General features: G+C 38.2%; 1 protein-coding gene across 1 annotated transcript in view; it reads right to left on the reverse strand.

Moving 5' to 3' along the window:
- Positions 1–1047: 1047 nt before the first annotated feature.
- The window catches only part of LOC142111029 (vomeronasal type-2 receptor 26-like), a 33883-nt gene continuing 13631 nt past the window's right edge, over positions 1048–21299 (reverse strand). The window contains exons 2-3 of the mRNA XM_075193792.1: positions 9926–10049; positions 1048–1955 (exon numbers count right to left, since the gene is read on the reverse strand). Coding sequence (XP_075049893.1) covers positions 1048–1955; positions 9926–10049 — 1032 coding nt within the window. The remainder of the gene's footprint in view (positions 1956–9925; positions 10050–21299) is intronic.

Here is a 21299-nt window from a genome sequence, read left to right on the forward strand (position 1 = left end):
TTCTGTTTAACTCCGGTACAACTCCGAATTATGCTGTTTAAATTTTTTGTTTTACACTTGTATCTATACACTTAGAGCTATACACACTAACTATGCAGCCATCACTGGCTTGCAGCCATTCTACAAATACAATACATGAATATCCCTAATACACTTGTATTCCCAATAAACTCCTGCATAAAGCTGAACACATGTGTGTACATACAATGAGGGGCATCAGGATATGTGTCATGGCAAAAGGAACCAAATTATGGTAGAAATATAATGATCTATTATTGTGTGACAGTTAGATATATCAGGAGAGGATGTAGGGGAGGGCAAAAAAACAAAACAAACCTATAGGTATGTTCAACCTTAGCTCCATCCACCTAACACCTGCCCAAACCTCTTTGGTAAACAAAGGTTACAAATTTGCACCTTCGAACCAGCTTGACAAACTCTCCACATTCCTGGACATTCAAACGCTTCTAGAAAATTGACTATAAAAAAATATTTCATGAAATCAGAATCAGAAACCATTGTCCAACAACAACATAACGCAACACCAGATAGATATAAACATACAGATATGAGACCAGCATCGAGCTTTTTCCCAGCCATATGAAAGGCCCATATGTTAACACTTTTAAAAAACTTGTCGCGGAGGATTAAAGGAAACTAGAATAGGGAAACAAGTTTTCTAAACACAGGAAGATAAACCTGACTAGAGTGGACCAAGAAGCTTTGAATCAACTGAAATCCAATTCAGATCTAGTAATTATACCGGCAGACAAAGGGGATGGTAATCTACTCCAAAACGATACCGAGGCTCCTAACATTTTAACTGGCAGGAACACCGGCAAACCACTCACAAAAGACCCGAGCGCAGAATTTAGGGCTCATATCACCACTTAGAATAGGTTTAGAGTTGGGCGTCCTCAACAGAAACTGACTATTTGAACAATCCCCAACAGTTTATTCTATTTTTATTACCTACCAAAAATAAATAAAAACATCACTTACTGTGAAACAGTTAGTGAATTTCCATTGAAAAAAACTCAATTAGCTTTATGAATGTATTTTTTCTAATAATTGTCTTTTACTGTTAATTTCAGGTCTCAGTAGAATATTGTAGCATTTAGGAAAAAATATACAGCTCAATATTCCAATACCAGAAGCCAATATAGCAAATATCTCTACAGTGACCGTGTTCTTCCCCTTACTGCTCAGATAGGCAGGTATGGCACAGACCCACACACTGCAGAACACCAACATGCTGAACGTGATGTATTTGGCTTCATTAAATATGTCAGGTAATGTCCTCACCATGAAAGCTAGACCAAAACTCACAGCTGCCAGGAACCCCATGTAACCCAACATGAAATAAAAGGCAAGGACAGAACCCTCATTAGACTGAATGATGGTCATCCCAGGATAAGAATCCCTGTCATATTCCTGAAAAGGGGGAAAAACTGATATCCAAATAGAACTGTTGAGAACTTGAACAAATGAGCAGATCAACACTACAGAATTGGGCATCTGAACACCAAGCCATTTTCTCCAATAACTTCCAGGTCTGGTGGCTTTGAAAGCGATGCAAACCATGATAGTCTTGGCCAGGATAGAAGATAAAGCAACAGTGAAAACTATTCCAAAGGAAATCTGTCGTAACATGCAGGTGATATCCACTGGGCGACCGATGAACAGATAGACACAGAGTAAACTCAGCTTGAGGGAGATGAGAAGAATGAAACTAAGGTTTCTATTATTGGCTTTTACTATGGGAGTGTCCCGGAATGAAATAAATGTTCTGATTATATAGGCAGCCAAAATAAAAAATAGCACAGATATTGCAGAAAAAATTGTTGCAATTGTGTCCTTCTTGTATGATAGAAAAACTACTATTCTGGGAATACATGCATCTCTGCTATCATTGGGCCATTCATCATCAGGACATTTCTGGCAGTTTTCACTGTCTGCAAAATAAAATGAGCAAAATAATGTTATAATATTTCTATGTCCTATTTATTTGCATTATCTAGCAAATAGCAGTGCTTGGTCTTGCATAAGACTGATCTTTGTATTTCTCATTCAGTTCCATTTATTTATATTTAAGTTGGTGGTAACTGGCACAAAATGTTACATTTTATTGGCTCAGTCAGCTGTGAGGATGGAATAATATTTTGTCTTCTGTCCTATACAGTTGTGTCTTTATTTTAATGTTTAAACCACAAAATTATACTTTTATATCCTTATGTTCCTATTAAAAAAGATCTTATAGTTGTGAGCTCCAACTAGACATTAAGCTGTCAAATATTACAACAAATGTGGGCAACATCATAGAAACATTTAATTTAACAGCAGAAAAGAACCTACAGGACCATCTGTTCTGCCTTTTTCTGTGTGTTTACTTTTTGTTATTCATATTTTTTAATAATCTTTGTTCATTAAGAAATTAACATATATATAGATTGTCAAACAGATCATTTACAAAACATTTAGCAATGAATAGAAAGTCAATCCTTATATTTTTTTTTTGGATACAAGGTGACAATGGGACTGTTAATATTGTTTTTGCCATCTGGTTGCGTGCTGCCCAGCACAGAGGGAGTGGAGTGGTGCAAGGGTTCACAGACATCAAAACAGGAGGGGTTTATGCATTGCTCCAACAGGGAACAGCAAGAATTAGACTCCTTAAAGTCTAGCCATCTAAACCATATTACCATAAATTCGGTCTTGACTTGACTTAGAAATGTTACCAATAGTCATGTAGAAATCACTCCTTCAGGCTAGGTGGGATCTCCAATATAACATAATAACTGTTTTTGCAGCGTTATTAAGTGTCTGCATATGAATCTACTATATAAATGCCTAGTGGCGTGTGTGGAAAAAAAAAACCAAGCTGCAGCGCCACTTGCTGGGCAGAGTTATACAATGACCTATATATTTCTTGAAGGAGAAGTGACAGTTGGGAGTGATTGGTGGTTGCCGGGGGTGAAAGTGGGGAGTTTTTAACACCTTAAGTAGCTTGATGAAGGATGTTGCGATGAAGATGAAGGATGAGGTGATGGAGAAAAATAATGAGGTGGTGACATGTGGACAAAACCACGTTAAAAAAGGGCGCTTGCGTCGGGAAGTAACGCTCTTCTCCTGAGGAGGCCTAGGCTAGGCCCAAATGCATCACAAGAACCTTTTTAACACCTTAAGTAGCTTGATTTGACTAGAAAGCATGAGTATCATGCACGGGTTAACTTGTATTTTATATTGGGCTATTGGGATGTCAGAATATTCAGAAAATTAAAGAGACAATAATCCGGACCTACTGGCACTGGTCCTGCCATTATCTACATTGCGTATTCTCTGACTGTATGCTTTGACCACACCTCCAGCAGGAGCCTGAGACACATTGGTGAATCCTGCACAGAGAGGATTGTTATCTGCAGTTTAAGCATAGAAAAGCTGGAGGAGCCAGCTATAGTATATTGGAATATTGTTCACCAGATTTGGTCAATTTCTGACCTCACAAAATCACAGCCATGATCAAGAATAAGTAAGTAGTGAACGATATATATTTAAAATGAACATTAAGCAGATAATAGAAATTATGTGTGTAGCATCTTGGGATGTGGTCCAGAGGTGCTCAAATATAGTTTATTCCTAATCACTTTAAGAATGGTCTAATCTTGGATATAGTGCCTGGCTTGAAAGTATAGCCAAGAGGAGATTCAATCTTTCCTGCAAGACAGGAAAAATACACATCATTTAATTCTCCACAAGCCAGTTAATCCTGATCACCTTCCCATCTAGCTATAACCTAAAAGCCAGAGGTTGTTGTTGCAGAGGAAAGTCCAGATTATGAGTCAATGGAGTGAGAAGAGACAATAGGGAGCTGAAATGTTGTGTCCTCAGCCTAGCCCAGCAGTAGAGACTGGGACCAAACATGGGGTGAGATACATGGAGAAACTTGAGAAGCCACAAAAGGATATTGGGAGGGATACCCAAAGCAGGACCCACAATTGTAACCCATAGTTTGGGTCTATTCTAGGAAGCAAATGAGTAACACAACCTGATGCCAGATAGAGAAAGAGAATAGAGAAAGTTAAAAGCTCCCATCGGTTTCCTCCTATGAAGGGCCCCAATCAAGGTTGTGAGCTAGTTTCTGCAGGTCAGTGAGATATCTGGAAGAGATACTAATAAGGAGCAAATGAAGCAAATAAAAAAACTTTAGATAAAAGAAAGATTCAAAGCTATATACTTTGCATTTTTTTTTAATTGGATAGCATTTCAAATTCCATCATCAAATTGGGAAGAAAAATACTGTTTGGTGATAATTGCCAATAGGCAGAATGAGAGAGGGACATTAACTTTGAATATAGCTGTGGATTTTTTTTTATAAAGGGAAATTATTCTTTGAATATATGCATGGTCCAGTCAAATTTGTCCCATTATCCCAGAGAGGAAATACCAATCTACTCTGTCCAAAAACTTTGTAGCATCAGCTGACAGAAGTATCATATGGGTTGCAGAATCCACAGCTGAGTGAAGCAAATCAATGATCTTTGTGAGGTTGTCCTGGGCAACACATCCCAAGACAGAGCCAACCTGGTCATTGTGGATTAATTCTGGATATAGATATTTCAGGTGGCTAATGATCATTTTCACGAAAATCTTTAGATCTACATTCAACATGAAGATTGGCCTGTAACTCAAGCACTGGGAGGAGTATTTTTCTACTTTTGTGAGAATTGTAATATGAGCCTCACTGGACTGCTAGGAGAAGCCAGAATCATTCAGATATCATTGAGGGCTTTCATAAGGAGAGAGTTTGGTTTATCCCCAAAGGTTTCATAAAATGTTATGATGGATTTCTCTGATTATTTCCTGTTAGAGAGGATGTTATCAACCTCCTATAATCACCCAATGAGAATTGATTTTCCCTGTGAGACAATTACTGTAAAAAAAAACATGTGCGTAATGCTCATTTTGTTGCAAGTGGGTTAAACCCTACCTAAAATGGGTCTCTTGAATGAAAAACACATCTGGTATGATGCATCTCCAGTATGAATCATCCAGTTTTTTCAAATAAGATATATTTAAACTTTCATTGTGCCTCCTGTTATATTAATATTGCTCTGCAGTGTAACAGTGATGAGTTTGCCAACCTCCTCTATAGAAAGCAACGTGTTGTGTTTGGCAATTTTGAGTTCAAACTTGGGTGAGTTTGTTTTTAATGTCCCATGAGTTTGACTTTTACATGGTAGAGATTAAAATTTACACAAATCGCCAGAAATTGGATTTCGGAAAGTCAAAATCGCTGGTTAATACATTTGGGTATTTTGAACTTCAAATTGGCGGTTATCTCCTGCGATTGCAGCTTGTTACATTATCCCCATAAGTGACGAAGATACCAGGAAGTGCCACATGCGTTCCACAAGTCGCGACGTGGAACCCAGTCACGAAGTTGAACCCAGTAATATAGAAGACTCATAACTGACGGCCATTGGTAAAAATGCTACTGGATAATCAGTACAGGTATCGCCATTTCAAGTGGACATAAAATTGGTTTGGATTAAGGTATTAGCAATATCCAGCACTTGTTATACTTACCTTTGGGAGGACACAGCTGTGCGAAAAAATATTTATTATACATTATCTAAAGGAACTGCCCATTTGAAGATATCTACACTAATTGGAGGATTCAAAGGATAGTGGAACATATCCTATTATTATTAGTGGGACATTTCCAACATACTTACTGTTTTCTATGTGTTTTTAATGTGTGTTTTATGTAGATATTATTGGAGTGATAGTGATGCCTAAGTAAGGTCCATTTAATGTAGATTTTCACTTTTACTGTACTTTATTATATGTGTATATATTTAGAAATACTATCTACACTAGTTAAGCTTTATTGACCTCCTCTTTTTCTTTGCTATATGTTTAGGGTGTGAACATATGAGCATTGGTGGAGATAGATAGCTGAATAATAATAGAGAATATACAATAAACAAAGTACATTATACGCTGGGAACTGGAGATATTGGACCTGAGTCATTAAGGAAAGTAAGGTAAATGTATCCTGGACAAACCATGTTGCAATGCAAGGGGTGCAGATTAGTTTATTATTTTGTACATAAGGCGAATTCTGGCTGTTTTTTCATGTAGCACACAAATTCTTGATAGCTTTATTTTTACACTGAAATTTAAAGTTGATCTAGGACATGCCCTACCCCAGCTATAAATCTGTCCACATATTTTAAATTTATCTCCCTCTCCAATGCAACATGGTTTTGTCTAAGTGCAAGTTACTCATTTTATATGCTTTGCTCTCCTTAATGACTCAGGCCCATTGAGAATAGTAAAATAGTAGAATACAGTAAACAAATATTTATTGCAATGTCACGGAACATAAGAAGTAAAAAAGACTAGGAGGTTAAGAAACAACACCGTTAGACATGAAATATCAAAGTAGCTGGGCCCCTAGTGGGATGCAGTACACATTCCCATAAAAGACCACTGTCTACCTAAAGATCCATTGTCAGGTTTGTACACAAAGGATAAGTGAGATCCTGCTGTCTCAACTGGAATTTGCTATACTCACCCTGAGGCGCGGAGTCTAACAGAGCGGAAGGTATTCTCCAGGGATCCCCGCAAGGAGATTTGGGCTTTAGAGGATTCCACCCTGCAATTCACGGCCCCCTAGGGAAGTTCCCAGTGAGACAGAACAGAGAGATGACTTTAAGATACAACTTGACACTGAGGAGTAAAACCCACTGAAGGGCAGATACATGAAGGAAGGAACCAGTGGAGGTCAGCGATGCATGCAGAGTAAGTAGCGGGTGTTGATCACAGCAATTACCATTAACGAGTGGAACAGGTAGGCAGCGATCAACGGAATACAGGATATGCTGCAGACGGGGAACCACGGCTATTACCACTTGGAGGTGGAATGGATCAGCGGAGGTCAGCGGTACATGTAGATTAAGTAGCTGGCGTTGATCACAGCGATTGCCACTAAAGAGTGGAGCAGGTAGGCAGAGATCAGTGGTATACAGGGTATGGAGCAGACGGTGAACCACATCTATTACCAGTTGGAGGTGGAGAGGATCAGCGGAGGTCAGCGGTACAAGCAGAGTAAGTAACGGGCATTCATCACAGCGATTACTACTAATGAGTGGAACAGGTGAGCAGAGATCAGTGGTGTCCAGGATATGCAGCAGACAGTGAACCACGGCTATTACCACTTGGAGGTGGAATGGATCAGCGGAGTTCAGTGGTGCATGCAGAGCAATTAATGGGCGTTGTTACAAAGGAGAAAGGAAGCTGCTTCAGGTCAGGTGAAGACTCGCATAACCAACACTGAAAGATGAGGGGTACTGACCAATGGCTAGATAGGCCAGATAGCACAGATGAAGCATAGCACAGGTGCAGACTGCTGTTGACAGAATGCACAATGAGGAGAATTAAGATGAGGGCAGGTGTGCCGATGCTCTAGTGGAGATACCCAGAGAGCGGTGTGTGACATCCATATCCAAAAGTGTTGATCCAACCTCATAATATAACAATAACCAGCTTAAGTAGTGAGAAAACCTGTTTAGAAAACATTTAAATTTTGACCACAGTAATCCAGAAACTGGATATATTAATAACAAATAGCTCAGAAGTCCATAACAAATTTGAGACTTATACAACACGGGCGTGTAGATGCTGTATAACATAATAACATTGTTAGAACAAATTAGGAGCAAGCAATTAAGATAATTGCAGCTACAAAAACGAAAAATGGGCTCAAATCATGTCATGCCCAGGGGAGCTTGAGGATGGCTGCTCCAAATGATACAGAGAATCCAGCGGCAATATAAGAGTAAAGTCAGGTGATGTCCTTTGGGTTCCCACGTGACAGTGCCTTGGAACTTTTGCTTGGATTCCTCACCTTCCGCCACCTCTCCCAATGTGGAAGAGTAAGGAGCATCAAACGGGTAGACCAATCTTGGCAATACTGACTAGTGATTTTTGGAAAATTAAAATCAGTAAGAAGGATAATTTAGAAGCGCTTGTTTGCTTTTGCGTGAGGAGTGTAGGCTAAGTAGAAAGCCCCAATTGATTTTGTTGCTGTGTTTCCGCAGCACTTCTGTGGGCGACTTTAGATTACTCTGTTGTTGCATGGTATGCCAAGAGAGATCCTGGAACACCTGAATGGCATCCGTTGCCTGAATTGTTCAGGTAGCCCTCTTATAGTGGCCAGGGGAAATCAAGGAAGGTAGTCAATGGAAACTTAAGATTGCGGGTTCTCCTGGTGGGAAGTGGGATTGGCGTGCACAGTCTAGCCAAGTATATCTCAGTATTTACACTAATTAGAAGCTTCAGCAGCAGTGATTCATGGCCACTGGTGAATGGTTGAGACCCAGTGCTGACAAGACCCCAGAGACAGGTCTATTTTTTCGCACAAGCAACTGCGTGACCTAAGTCCTGTGAGGTATGTGTCTTCTCGGACTAGGCTGCTAACAAAGCCTCCAAAGGTAATTAGCACCGTATTCCTGAAGAGGTCTGATTCCAAGAGCAGTCAGGAGTTCCAGAGTGGAAGCAGCTTCAGATGGTATAGGACCTGTCCGAGCTTTCATCGTGCACCGTAATATCTGAGACAGGCAGGCCTCGCATGCTGGAAACTAAGCAAACTCGCGATATATGAATTCCTAGATACCTTTTTGCTGATCTGCCACAGAGCTCTGAGAGTATGCAAACGTTCACTCAATGATTATAGTTTTATGTGTTGTTTATTTGCAAACTGCATTCTGATGTGATTTTACTTTGGACATATGCATGTGTGTATCCTGTATCCTGATCTTTGCTGTCGGTATATTGTATACTACTGTAACCTTCATGTACAGCTCTGCTGACCTTTTGTAGTGTCTTATTAATAAAGTATATTATTACTATTATTATTATTATTAATATTATTATTATTATTATTATTAATAATAATAATAATAATAATTATAATAATGGCAATAATAATAATTAATAATAATAATAACAACAATAACAATAATAATAATAATAATAATAATAATAATAATAATAATAATAATAATCAAAGAATATAAGAATAAAATTTTATTGCTACATTAAAAGTAAAATAAAAACTAGTTTGTTTAAAGTAATAATAAAGAATATATCAAAAAATGTATTATTACATTAAACACTTCAAGTAAAAAAGATTGCAATCCTTAAATCAGGACTGAGTGAGATAGGTGCTCAGACCTTTAGTTACATAGACTCCATGTGCTAGATTTACTAAGCTGCGGGTTTGAAAAAGTGGAGATGTTGCCTATAGCAACCAAGCAGATTCTAGCTGTCATTTTGTAGAATGTACTAAATAAATGAAAGCTAGAATCTGATTGGTTGCTTTAGGCAACATCCCCACTTTTTCAAACCCGCAGCTTAGTAAATCTAGCTCCGTGTGTATATTCCAGTGAACACACAGATCTGTGACAGCAATCTCACTCCATGATAGTGCTGAATTTGCAGCTAACCACAGGATGTGATGGCATACAATGGGATAAATGTGTTAACCTGTGATTATAGCAAATTGTCCAATATTCGGCGACTTTGCTAGGCAAATTTAAAATTGCAATGTATTTAAAGGCCAGTTTTGCCTTTAAAACACATTGCTTTTTTACATTTGTCTGGCAAAGTCGTTGAATATCGACGATTTTCTAGAACTGCAGGTTAATACATTTACCCCCATTTCTGTATTGCTCAAGGATCACGTCCATTAAGGTTTCTGCCTTAATCATTGTAAATTTATTGCTTTCTTGGAGCTTAAGCGATAGAATATCATGAGTTTCATTACATTTTAGATTGTGTGTAAGAAAGCTTAATTAGATATGTTAAACCATAAGGTTTTTGTCTATGGAATATTTAATTTAATCTATAAGATGTTTACTTGTTACATTGGATATCTCTCCTTGTGAACACGGTATACAGTCATAGCAGCATATGGGGAAGCCTTTCCTTAGTGCTTGTCTGGTACCTGGAAGACAGATTGCAGAGCACAAACTATGTGGAACCTAAGAAATACAAATATTAAATGGTCATTGCAAATATGTGCTGATTTCATATATATTTTTAAAAATATGAGCATTGTTATGTTCTAAGCATTGCCTGACCTTAACAAATACATTACTTTGAAAACTGTAACTGGATAAAATTTAGATATATTTTTGTTTATAGCATCTGGAAAATATAATGCACCCTCTTGTAATGTCAGCTTAAACTATTGGAGACTTTCCGTAACAGAGACTATCCCGAGCCCCTTCTTAAGAAAGCTCTTGAGGATGTAACCTTGGTTGATAGAAGCTCTTTACTTCAAATTAAGCCAGACAGCCAGAAAACAATTGATAAGGATGAGACATTTTATCAAGTGTTTATTTCTAAATACACTAAAAGATGACAAGTTATAGTGTATCCACACCCATACATCTCAAATCCTACACTATTTACATCAATCTCTGACACTTGTCTTGTCACATCTCTGACAACCAGCTCTCACTCCTGTCTACAGGACTTCTCCCATGTTGCTTTCAACATGATGTTCTTACTCTGTTGCCCCCTATACTACTTACACCGTTACATCCTCACAACTGTCACAAACCTCCATTCTGAGTCACACTCTTCTGTGCCCTTTTCCAAATAGGTTATAAGCTTTCTCATGAGCAGGGCCCTCACCAGCCTTTGCTTTCATATCGGAATTCAATTTATCTACATTTTTGTCACTGTAAAACACTAAGGGGTATATTTACTAAACTGCGGGTTTGGAAAAGTGGAGATGTTGCCTATAGCAACCAATCAGATTCTAGATATCATTTATTTAGTGCATTCTACAAAATGACAGCTAGAATCTGATTGGTTGCTATAGGCAACATCTCCACTTTTTCAAACCCACAGTTTAGTAAATCTAGCCCTAAGGCTCTTTTCAAAATAATAATAATAATAATAATAATAATAATAATAATAATAATAATAATAATAATAATAATAATAATAATTAATTTATATATATTTTTTACAAATATTGCTTCCATCACAGGGCTTATATTACCCTCTACCAGGCATTACTGAAAAGCATAAAACTATCCACAAGAACCATTGAGACTTACACCATAATCTGAAGGGGGCTCAATGGTCCTATAATCACTTAGCAGATGAGACTTTTCTGCATCATTTGCTTAACAAGTAGACCAACAAGTAAGCTCTTCACAAAAAACTTCAAACTTACCTTTAGGATTAGGGGTGAGCGGGTTCGGATTTTTGAAATTCGAGTCCGAATCCGAGCACTGTGCGGGGATTCCCGCCCAAAACAAAACTCAGAACAAGGCAAAACGTCATCATCCCGCCGTCGGATCTCGCGAGATCCGGATTCATATTATTCCCCGCTTCCCGCCGCCATCATGTGTGGTGGTGTCCTCTGTCCTGCTCAGTCCAGTGGTGCTGTCCTGTGCTCTGTCCTGCTCAGTCCAGAACCCAAAACCCAAAACCTTGAGGGGGGTGTTTTGGCAATACCCATTAGAACCCAAAACCTGAAGGTAATCAGAACCCAGAACCCAAAACCCAAAACGCGAAAAGTAGCCGGTGCACATCCCTATTTAGGATGAACCTTGCACAATTTAGCAGAAATTTGTATTGTAATTTTCAAAGCTTAAAACAACTCTCTGCTGCTATGCTTGAACTTCAACTACCAAATTCCACATGAAAAATGCAAGCAGTGTTTCCAATGTCCTTGCTAAATCTGCACATTCGGTCCCAAAGCCTCTACTAGCTCCACAACTGGTTCAAGTCCAGTGACATCTAGAATATATTTTGGAGGGTATCCTGAATGTCTAATTGCTGCCTTTTACGCCAATCACCCAGGCTGCCTGGAAGTTGCTTTGGAAGGAGGAGGATACTGTCAGGTCCTGTTTTGGTGCACTCCTTGGCTTACTCTTCTGTGCGAGTTTCATATGCCCTGATAGAGTCATGACTAGCACACAGGGGTCACCATTTGGGATCATGGCTCTTCTCTGACATGGTGCAGCTGCTGCACTGCACAGGCGCATGGATTTTAATGGAAAATGCCAAGAAATATTCTGGTGCTTGAACTGACATCTCTGAGTCGCAGCATCACAGACACTGAGTGATGAACCACATTCTCAGTTAACAACCTGCTTCATGCTATTCATTTAATCTATATAGATCTCAATCAGGGAATGGCCTTAATGGTCTGCTCTTGTTAATGGTTTTCCAGTATCTAAGGCTTGTTACCACATATTCAGGCATAGATAAGCAGCTTCCTGTGAACAACAACTGACCAGTTTACTGATCCTTGTCTCCATGTAGCAGCATTCTGAATCCTGTATCTTTCTGTCTGCTTTCTTGTGCTTTTACCCCTAACTTTCGGTTGACGATATCTCTGGCTCATGACCTCTAAATCTCATATGACTATATCTCTGGCTCCTGACCTCTGGATGTCATATGACTACCTTCTCTGGCCCTTAATAACTGGCTCTCAGACCACTACCTCTCTGGCATAACGCCTGGCTATTCATTGACTTTGCTATGCTATTGTCTCCAGACTCATCCTATGCTATAAACTGTTCAGACCATTTTTAATCCACCAAAGCGGTAATTATAGTGCAAACAGCATAAACCTTTACAGACATCTATAGAGAGGAAGCACGTTGGTAAAAGTCAGATTTGCTGAGAGAGGGGAGACTCAGCCACCCTAGGTTCTGAATGGGTAAATGTTTACTGTATAAGTGAAAGTGGTGGGTTCAAAATCAATGTGCAGTGAGAATAACTTTATAGTTTAATAAAAAAATATAATAATAATCTAAAGAGTCATAAAAATGTCTGTGATTTTTATTTACATATAATAAAAGATTATTATTTACATATTCTTTAATGCTGTCATAATATTCTGTTTCTATTGAACTTCACTCATATTGGTTGACAGCACTATACGCTATAATAGATGGAGTGGGTATGCGTTAACAATTGCTACTGTCCCACAGTGTGATGTATAATGTTGTTTTCTACATGCTCATATTGATTTTAATCTGGTTTTAATATTTGTGCTTGCGCTGTTTTTTTTTTTCAATATATTGTGCCTATTTCACTATGAAGTGCCTCTTTTCCTTTACTTCATATGCATATATCAGAATGACACCTCATATAGAAATCCAGCTGTGATTTCAGTTTGATGTTTATCAATGAGTTGGATTTAACTGTCAACATTTTAAGAATAATTGGCAGCTTAGCAGCTCTTCCAACATACCCATGAGGTGGCTGCTCAGTATCGTTTATGTTTTTATATTAAAAGTCATCCAAATCCATCCAGTGGAAGGCTCAGAACAGACTCCCCGGGTCAAAGTTCTGGCCAGCGTACACAAAAGGGAGGTCCGACCGGGACCCTAACCCCCCTGAAACATGGCCAGGATCCAACTGAACCAGCTCATGTTGGTTTCATCCCAATCAGTGCAGTGGTGTCCGAATGCATAACCGGACAAACAAACAAACAAAATCCATCCAGTGGAAGACACAGAACAGGCTCCCTGGGTCAAAGTTCTGCCCAGCGTATACCAAGAGGAGGTCCGACCGGGACCCTAACCACCAAAATACCTGGCTATCATCATCATCATTTATTTATATAGCACCACTGATTCCGCAGTGCTGTACACTCACATCAGTCCCTGCCCCATTGGGGCTTACAGTCTAAATTCCCTAACACACACACACAGACTAGGGTCAATTTGTTAACAGCCAATTAACCTACCAGTATGTTTTTGGAGTGTTGGAGGAAACGGGAACACTCGGAGGAAACCCGCGCAAACACAGGGAGAACATACAAACACCTCACAGATAAGGCCATGGTCAGGAATTAAACTCATGACCCCTGTACTGTAAGGCAGAAGTGCTAACCACTTAGCAACCGTGCTGCCCAGGATCCAACTGGACCAGCTCGTGTTGGTTTCATTCCAATCGGTGCAGGGGTGTCAAAGATATTCATCTACAAACAAATAGGTTTTTTTATATATAGTCTATCTGAAGTACACGGCATTGCCCAAGTTTAAATCTTCAAGTTATTAAGTTATTAATGAGTTGGATGTAACTGTCAACATATTAAAAATAATTTGCAGGTTAGCAACTCTTCCAGCACACCCAATAGATGGCTGCCCAGTGTCGTTATTTTCCTTATATATAATTGATAGAGTGCATAAATAATCTATTATTTATGTTTAATTTTATAACATATGACAGATATTCAGTCACAGTTGTATTAGCACAATAGCTTTGCACAAAATCAGTCACCCCCCCCCCCCCCCACACCTGGGACTAAGGGTGGTAACTAAATACTTGATAATCAGAATTTCAGCAGTTGGCCAGTAATTAACATATGAAAGCCTATAGCAAGCTTCCAGACTCCGGATTTCGGACTGGTAGGTCATGTAGGTCCTAGGTCCTAGGTGAACAGGCCTTCTTAGGCCCTAACTAGTGTGGATGATAGAGCTGAATGTAGCAAAAAGGTGAGTGAATATGGATAAATGAATGTTGTAACTTTAGAATGAATGTTGTAAGTGAAAGTAAATGAAAATGAAAGCATTTGTGTTTGAATTTGGATCGATTGGTTTTATACATAGTTAATGCTGTGACTTGTGGAGTGCTGTACTATACATAGTCTGGATCCTGGTTGGGATAAATGAAAGCATTTGTGTTTGAATTGGGATCGATTGGTTAGGCTTTGGTAATGGAGACGTTTGTGCTATGTGTGAAATATCATGTGTTAAAATTGGCCAGTGGACATTGTGTGTTTACTGCTGAATATAGAGCTATTTGTGGTGGATTGGCTAAATACTGCTTGTAATGAGTAATGGGTCTGTACTGAGTTCACATTGTTTAGTAACTGTAATTGTTTAGTAGGCCTTGTGGGCCTACAAGCATGGCAAGTCAGCCATTTGGATGGTGACTACATTGCATAGAAAGTGTTGGTTTAAGGAAGTGATCAGATTGTTAGATATGCATAGAAAGGGGGTTTATGCATTAACTGGTTGCATAGAAAGTGATGGATTAGGAAGTGATCAGATCGTTAAATATAACATTTTGTATTGGTGTTATATATAGACCTGTGTGGTTTTGTGTTGGTTTAAGGAAGTGATCAGATTGTTAGATATGCATAGAAAGTTGGTTTATGCACCGAAAGTGTAGTAGTTTGAACTGGTTGAAACCATGTGCTTGAAAATGGCCGCTAGACTTTAAGTGAGGTATGTTTGTGGTCTGTATGGATTCTTCCCCTCCCCCGTCACTACACAATACATACAGACACACACACACACACCTTTAGACAATAGTTAGTCAAAATACACACAATCACATATATATCTATATTACAGGCAATAAGTATGATATATATTGCACTAAATCTATATTGTGTGTACAATATTGTTACGCTGTTTATTGTTCTATAATATAATACAACACACTTTAAACAAATCCTATATCTTGTCGTGATTATTCTTGAAACTTGTCGATATAAAGAAATATAAAAATGATATTTCATGGGTTAATTCAGAAATACCTTTTGCGAGGAGTTGTTAACGGTATTAAATGGTCAAACATATATTTGCCAGTATATTAAGGAGATTGTAACCCAAAAAGGAGGAAAAATCCTTTTACAATAATATTACCCAAGTCCATCCAGTGGAAGGTCCAGAACAGACTTCACACATCAAAATTCTGGCCATCGTACACTAATGGGAGGTCTGGCAGGAAACTCAACCCCTTTGCATGTCTTCTAGAATCCATTGTTACCAGTCTGGTAGTTTTGTCCAAATCCATCCAGTGGAAGGCTTAGAAGAGGGTGCCCGGTTAAAGTTCTGCCGAGCGTAAACCAACAGGATGTTCAACCGGAAACCTAACCCCCTTAAAACTTGGCCAGGATCCAACTGGACCACCTTGCAATTGTTCCTTCCCAATCGGTGCAGGGGAGTCCAAATGCATATCCACCCAGACAAACAAACCAAATCTATCCAATGGAAGGCACAGAACAGGCACCAAAGTTCTGGCCAGTGTACACCAACGGACGGTCCAACCGTGATCTTAACCACCTAATATGCCCTGTTTGGTCCAATGTTACCAGTTTATTAAGTTATAGTCCAAATCCTTCCAGTAGAAAGATTAGAACAGGCTCCCTGGGTAAAAGTTCTGCCCAGCGTACACCAACGGGAGGTATGACTGGCACCCTATCCCCATTAAAACCTTGCCAGGATCGAGCTGGACCACCTTGCGTTGGTTTTATCAAAATCGGTGCCAGAGGTGACTGAATCCATGACCGGACAAACATGCAAACCAAATCCATCCATTAGTGGGCCCAGAACAGGCTCTCCGGGCCAAAGTTCTGTCCAGCGTAAACCAAGTGGAGGTCTGACCGGCACCTACACCCCCTAGTATGTCTTTTGGGATCCAATGTTACAAGTTTGTGATGCTTTCATCCAAATCTATCCAGTGGAAGGTTAAAAACAGGCTCCCCAGGTCAAAGTTCCTGTCAGTGGATACCAACGGTAGGTCCGACTGAGACCTACACCTCCTAGTATGTCTTCTGGGATCTAATGTTAAAAGTTTTTTGAAATTTTCTTCCAAATCCATCTAGTGGACGGCTCACAACAGGCTCTGGAGCTAATGTTCTGGCCAGTGTACACCAATGAGAGGTCTGACCTTGTCCTTACACTCCTTAAAATCTGTCCGGGATCAATCTGAACCACCTCGCATTGATTTCATCCAAATCGGTGAAGGGGTGTCGAAGATATTCGCCTACAAACAAACAAACTTCTTTATATATATATATATATATATATATATATATATATATATATATATATGATGTCACCCAAATCAATACAGTGTTAGGCCCAGAACAGACTTCTCATTTCAAAGTTCTGGCCAGCGTACACCAACTTCAGATCCGAACTTAGCCACCAAGTATGTTACAAGTCTGTGAATTTTTCTTCAATTCCATCCACTGGAATGCTCACAACAGACTCCCCAGTTCAAAGTTCTGGCCAGCGTACACCAATGGGAGGTCTGATCGGGACCCTAACCACCCTAAAACCCACCCAGGATCCAACTGGACCACCTCGCATTGGTTTCATCACAATTTGGTGCAGGGGTATCAAGGATATTCACCTACAAACAAAAAACAAACAAAGTTCTTCTTTTATTTATATAAATAGATAGATAGATTGCATTCTTCTTGAACCTTTAAACATCCCGTGAGTGCTGTGAGGTATTAACCAATTAACAATTTGAATTGTGTTTTTCATCAGTCCTTATGTTGAGATCTTCATCTGAGCATTTATAAACATATGTGCTTGATATGTGTTATATAGCTATTACTGATTAAGAGTGGTATTCATTACATTATTGTGGATGATTTATGTGTTGTATTTCCCTATATTATGCCGCTTTTACCCTCATGTGGTTGATTTTTACATTGTGAATGAGTTTAAGAAAAAAATCCATTTGTATATTAAGCTAGGATTCATTTATTTGTGTTTTTAGAGTGTTTTTCTGCCATATTATAGATCTTTTTTTTTTATTTCTATTTCTATTATAAATTTTGCTGCCTGGTGCTCCCTTCTTTTGATTTATTGTGTTTATCACACACACTGGTGTCTGCTATATATTTATTAATGAACTGACATTGTATTATTCTTAATTTGTTATTAGTGAAAGTTTTGCTGCAATGATAGACTATGACTATGGAGACCATGACAGCAAAATGAGTCTATTAAGGCAATTGCAATGATCCACATAATAGAGTGTGAGGGGAATGCTTGTCAACACAAGTAATGATGTGTACAGGGGTACGAAACAAGATAATTCCTGTACATAACACAACAATAGAGAAATACAAAATTGATTGAATCATTTTAAAACACTGACAGTGTGGTCCATTCCAAAATACTTATCCAATATCAGTGTTAGACAGCCTGGGGCAGTTTTCACTATAACAGCTGGAGCAAAAACTAGTCCCAAATTTGTCAGTGTTTGGCTGCCACCAGAACAAGGTTGGGGTCCATGAACAACATTGTTCCCCCCCCCATAGAAAGACTACCATAGAGCTGAAAAGCACTGGGACTTTTTATGACCACCCTGGGCTGAAGGTGCTGGTGTAATTATCAAGATTAGGAACTTTAGAGTGGCAACTTTGCAAACCCAGTAGTTCCTGTATAAAGGACAGGGATCCCTAAGACATTCATTATCCAAAAAGAGTAAATTAAATATAATAAACCATTTTAAAATAAACTCCATCACTTTGTTAACTATAAAAGAAAGTCTTATTACTTTTTTCTTGATCTGATATATGTGAGATCCAATGTAGTCCCCATATATACAGATGCATGTAAAACCATTTCCTCTAATGCACAAAATCAAAGACTCTGCCCATTGAATATTGAACATCCCATGTAATGAATAGGCCCTAAGTTACTTACATATCTCAGGAATCACACAACATAGGAAAAATTATTATTATTATTTTTAAAATATTGTATATATTGTCTTTGCAAATGTTTTAGAGAATGAAACAGATATGGAGCTTCCTCCCTTCATTTCCAGCATATGGTAACCACATTGAAATGAAATAAATGTGAAAACCTAGTACGCAAATACAAAATATAAAAGTTGGACAGTGTGCTCCACTCACCCCACCCTGCGCACCATCCAAATGCCTCAACCAACCCCATTTACCTGTCCATGTTTAAAAGCTATCAATGCTGGAAAAATAAGCAGCTGTTGATCTTCTGGAAATGATGGATCAAACTTGCCCACACATGTCCGATAGACGATGTTTTCCTTGTCTGTTTGTTTCCTTTTCCAATTCTCAATGTCTAGTGTTTCAGGAAATTCTCCATTCTCATTAAAAAAAAAATGTTTCATTATAAAGACCTTTGTGCTTAATTTTATTTACAAATTTCCTTAGCTTTAAAAAATAGACATAATATCAGAATTATTAAGTGGCAGTAAACAAGTAAAAATATGTTCTAAACTGCAAGAATTATGTATATTTCCTCTAATCTGCAAAACAGTGTAAGTCAACAATTTGTTTGCACAAACTGGAATTATAGTAATATAGTAATAAAACTAACAGGGACATAAATCCAGGTGCCATATAGGATTAGAATCTTTAAACTTTTGCTTTGTTTACATTTTCTTTCATTTTTGCTATTAAATAAAAGTATATTGTAAAGTGATAACTGGTAGAAAGTGTGTGGTGGTAGATGCTATTGTAGTAAGAAAAAAAACATGTTATAAAGGGTTATATTTTAATGATTTTATCATCTTACAGTAATTGCAGAGCAGCATTTGGGGCATAGTGATCCCTTCATCCAGAGATACATTTAGGAGTGAAAGCTGAAGTGGCAAAAGTCACACTATACACTGAGCAAACACATATTATATAGATTGATTTATGAATTCGCTGATACATAGTAACATGTAAATGAAATGAGGACACACGGAGAAGTATCAGCTGTAATTAATGTACATTAGGTGCAGGGTGTGAAGAGACCTGACATTAAATTACTCCAAAGAAGTGTGTAGGATTTTGAAATCTTGTTTTATTGTTCTAAACATCAATTTGAGTTCACAGATTATTCCATTATTACAATTCCTTCCATAGTCTCTGTGATGAGATCTTCACTACAGCAGAGTTTTACTATTGCTTGTTATTTATTGTGTGTCAGAAGGAATTCATGTTTTGTGTGTATAAAACAATGGTGTTCAATTGTCAGATATTCTGTTATTACCAGGAATGTATCTGTTTCTGTGGGTTATGTGAATGATGAAATAATCTCTGTACAATGCTGTGCAATATGTACAAATTAATAATAAGTGACATATTACTATTCCTAGTGCACAATATTGCACTCAGTGTGAGAATACAACTGGCAGTGATTCCAGATTTTCTGGTCTAGGTTTTTCTAAAATTAAAAACAAAACGTAAAAAATTGGAATATCAGGAAAAAAAGACCAAAACCCTGTACGTGGAAGCACTGCCTGTGATTACTGTGTTACTTTTGGAATATTTTCCTTTACTGGGCGGCATTTTTAAGGATAACCTTATGATTGCTTTATGTCATAAAAGATATTGTGTGATGTCAGTGTTAAAGGCCGGTAGGTCAACTTAATAATTACTAACTCACAATCCCTACCAATAACTGTACAATGAGCCTCATTTATGGTTCAACACATACAAATTTTGTCACAAAAAAAACCAACTTAAATATTCAGGTATAAATCATTGATAATTGGTTAAATGTTTAAAAAGTTCAATGTGACATCATTAAATTTGTCATTTGACATGTGAGTTTATGAATGATGTCAATCATAAAATCCTTTGGGGTAGAGCAGGTTAAGGTTACTTGCAATCTTACCATCCCAATTTAGTATGGATTTTATTAGCTTTGTATACAACCTAAGAAGGTTTAACAAAGTTTTGTATTCAGTTAAAAATGGGATTCTTTCTCAAATTAAAAACGTTCAAAAACTGTAGCAACATTATTCAAATCAAAAACTTCCACAAATAAGCCACACAACATAAAAAGAGAGAGTTATGGAAAACAAAAAGTTGAGTCCTCTGCAAATTGCAAAATAGCATAGCTCTGGGATAATTCCTCACCATCCTGGTATCAGTAGTGACTTGGGAAGCAATTCGACCTCCCCCAAGTGGCAGCATCTAAACCATCAACTCCATCTTACCAGAGTCCCTATTTCATCGGCAAAAGACACACAAGTCCATATCCCCATTACTCAGCAGGTCATGCCACTAGCCAACATGGAGTGACTGCCAAGATTTGGGGTGACCATCAACAATAAGTCCTCCCAATCATGTCCCCTCCCCCCCTTCTTGGGGCAGTCTGTGCTACTGATTACTTTTGGTAGAGATTGACTAAACAAAAGAGGATTTTGTGTCCCTGTTGGAGATGACCAAAAAAATAATTACTACAATCTCCAGCACAAAAAAATGTACAAAGGAACACCCAAGTGATGGTAACTCTGCAAAGTTTCTAGGTTCCATATTTATTAGGCAGGGGCCCTGTTCCTCAAACCTCCAGTGTGGTGGAAAGATCATTCCCTGGACATAGATGGGAAATTAATCAATTAGAGATGTGCACTAACCCCATGTTTTGGTTTTGTATGTGGTTTTGGTTCTAAAACATGTTCATGTTTTATTTTTGTTAAAAAAACGCAAAAGATTGGGGTTTTGGATCTGGATTTAATTTAAAATT

Source organism: Mixophyes fleayi, chromosome 1 (genome assembly GCF_038048845.1).
Source record: "Mixophyes fleayi isolate aMixFle1 chromosome 1, aMixFle1.hap1, whole genome shotgun sequence".
NCBI lineage: Eukaryota > Metazoa > Chordata > Amphibia > Anura > Limnodynastidae > Mixophyes > Mixophyes fleayi.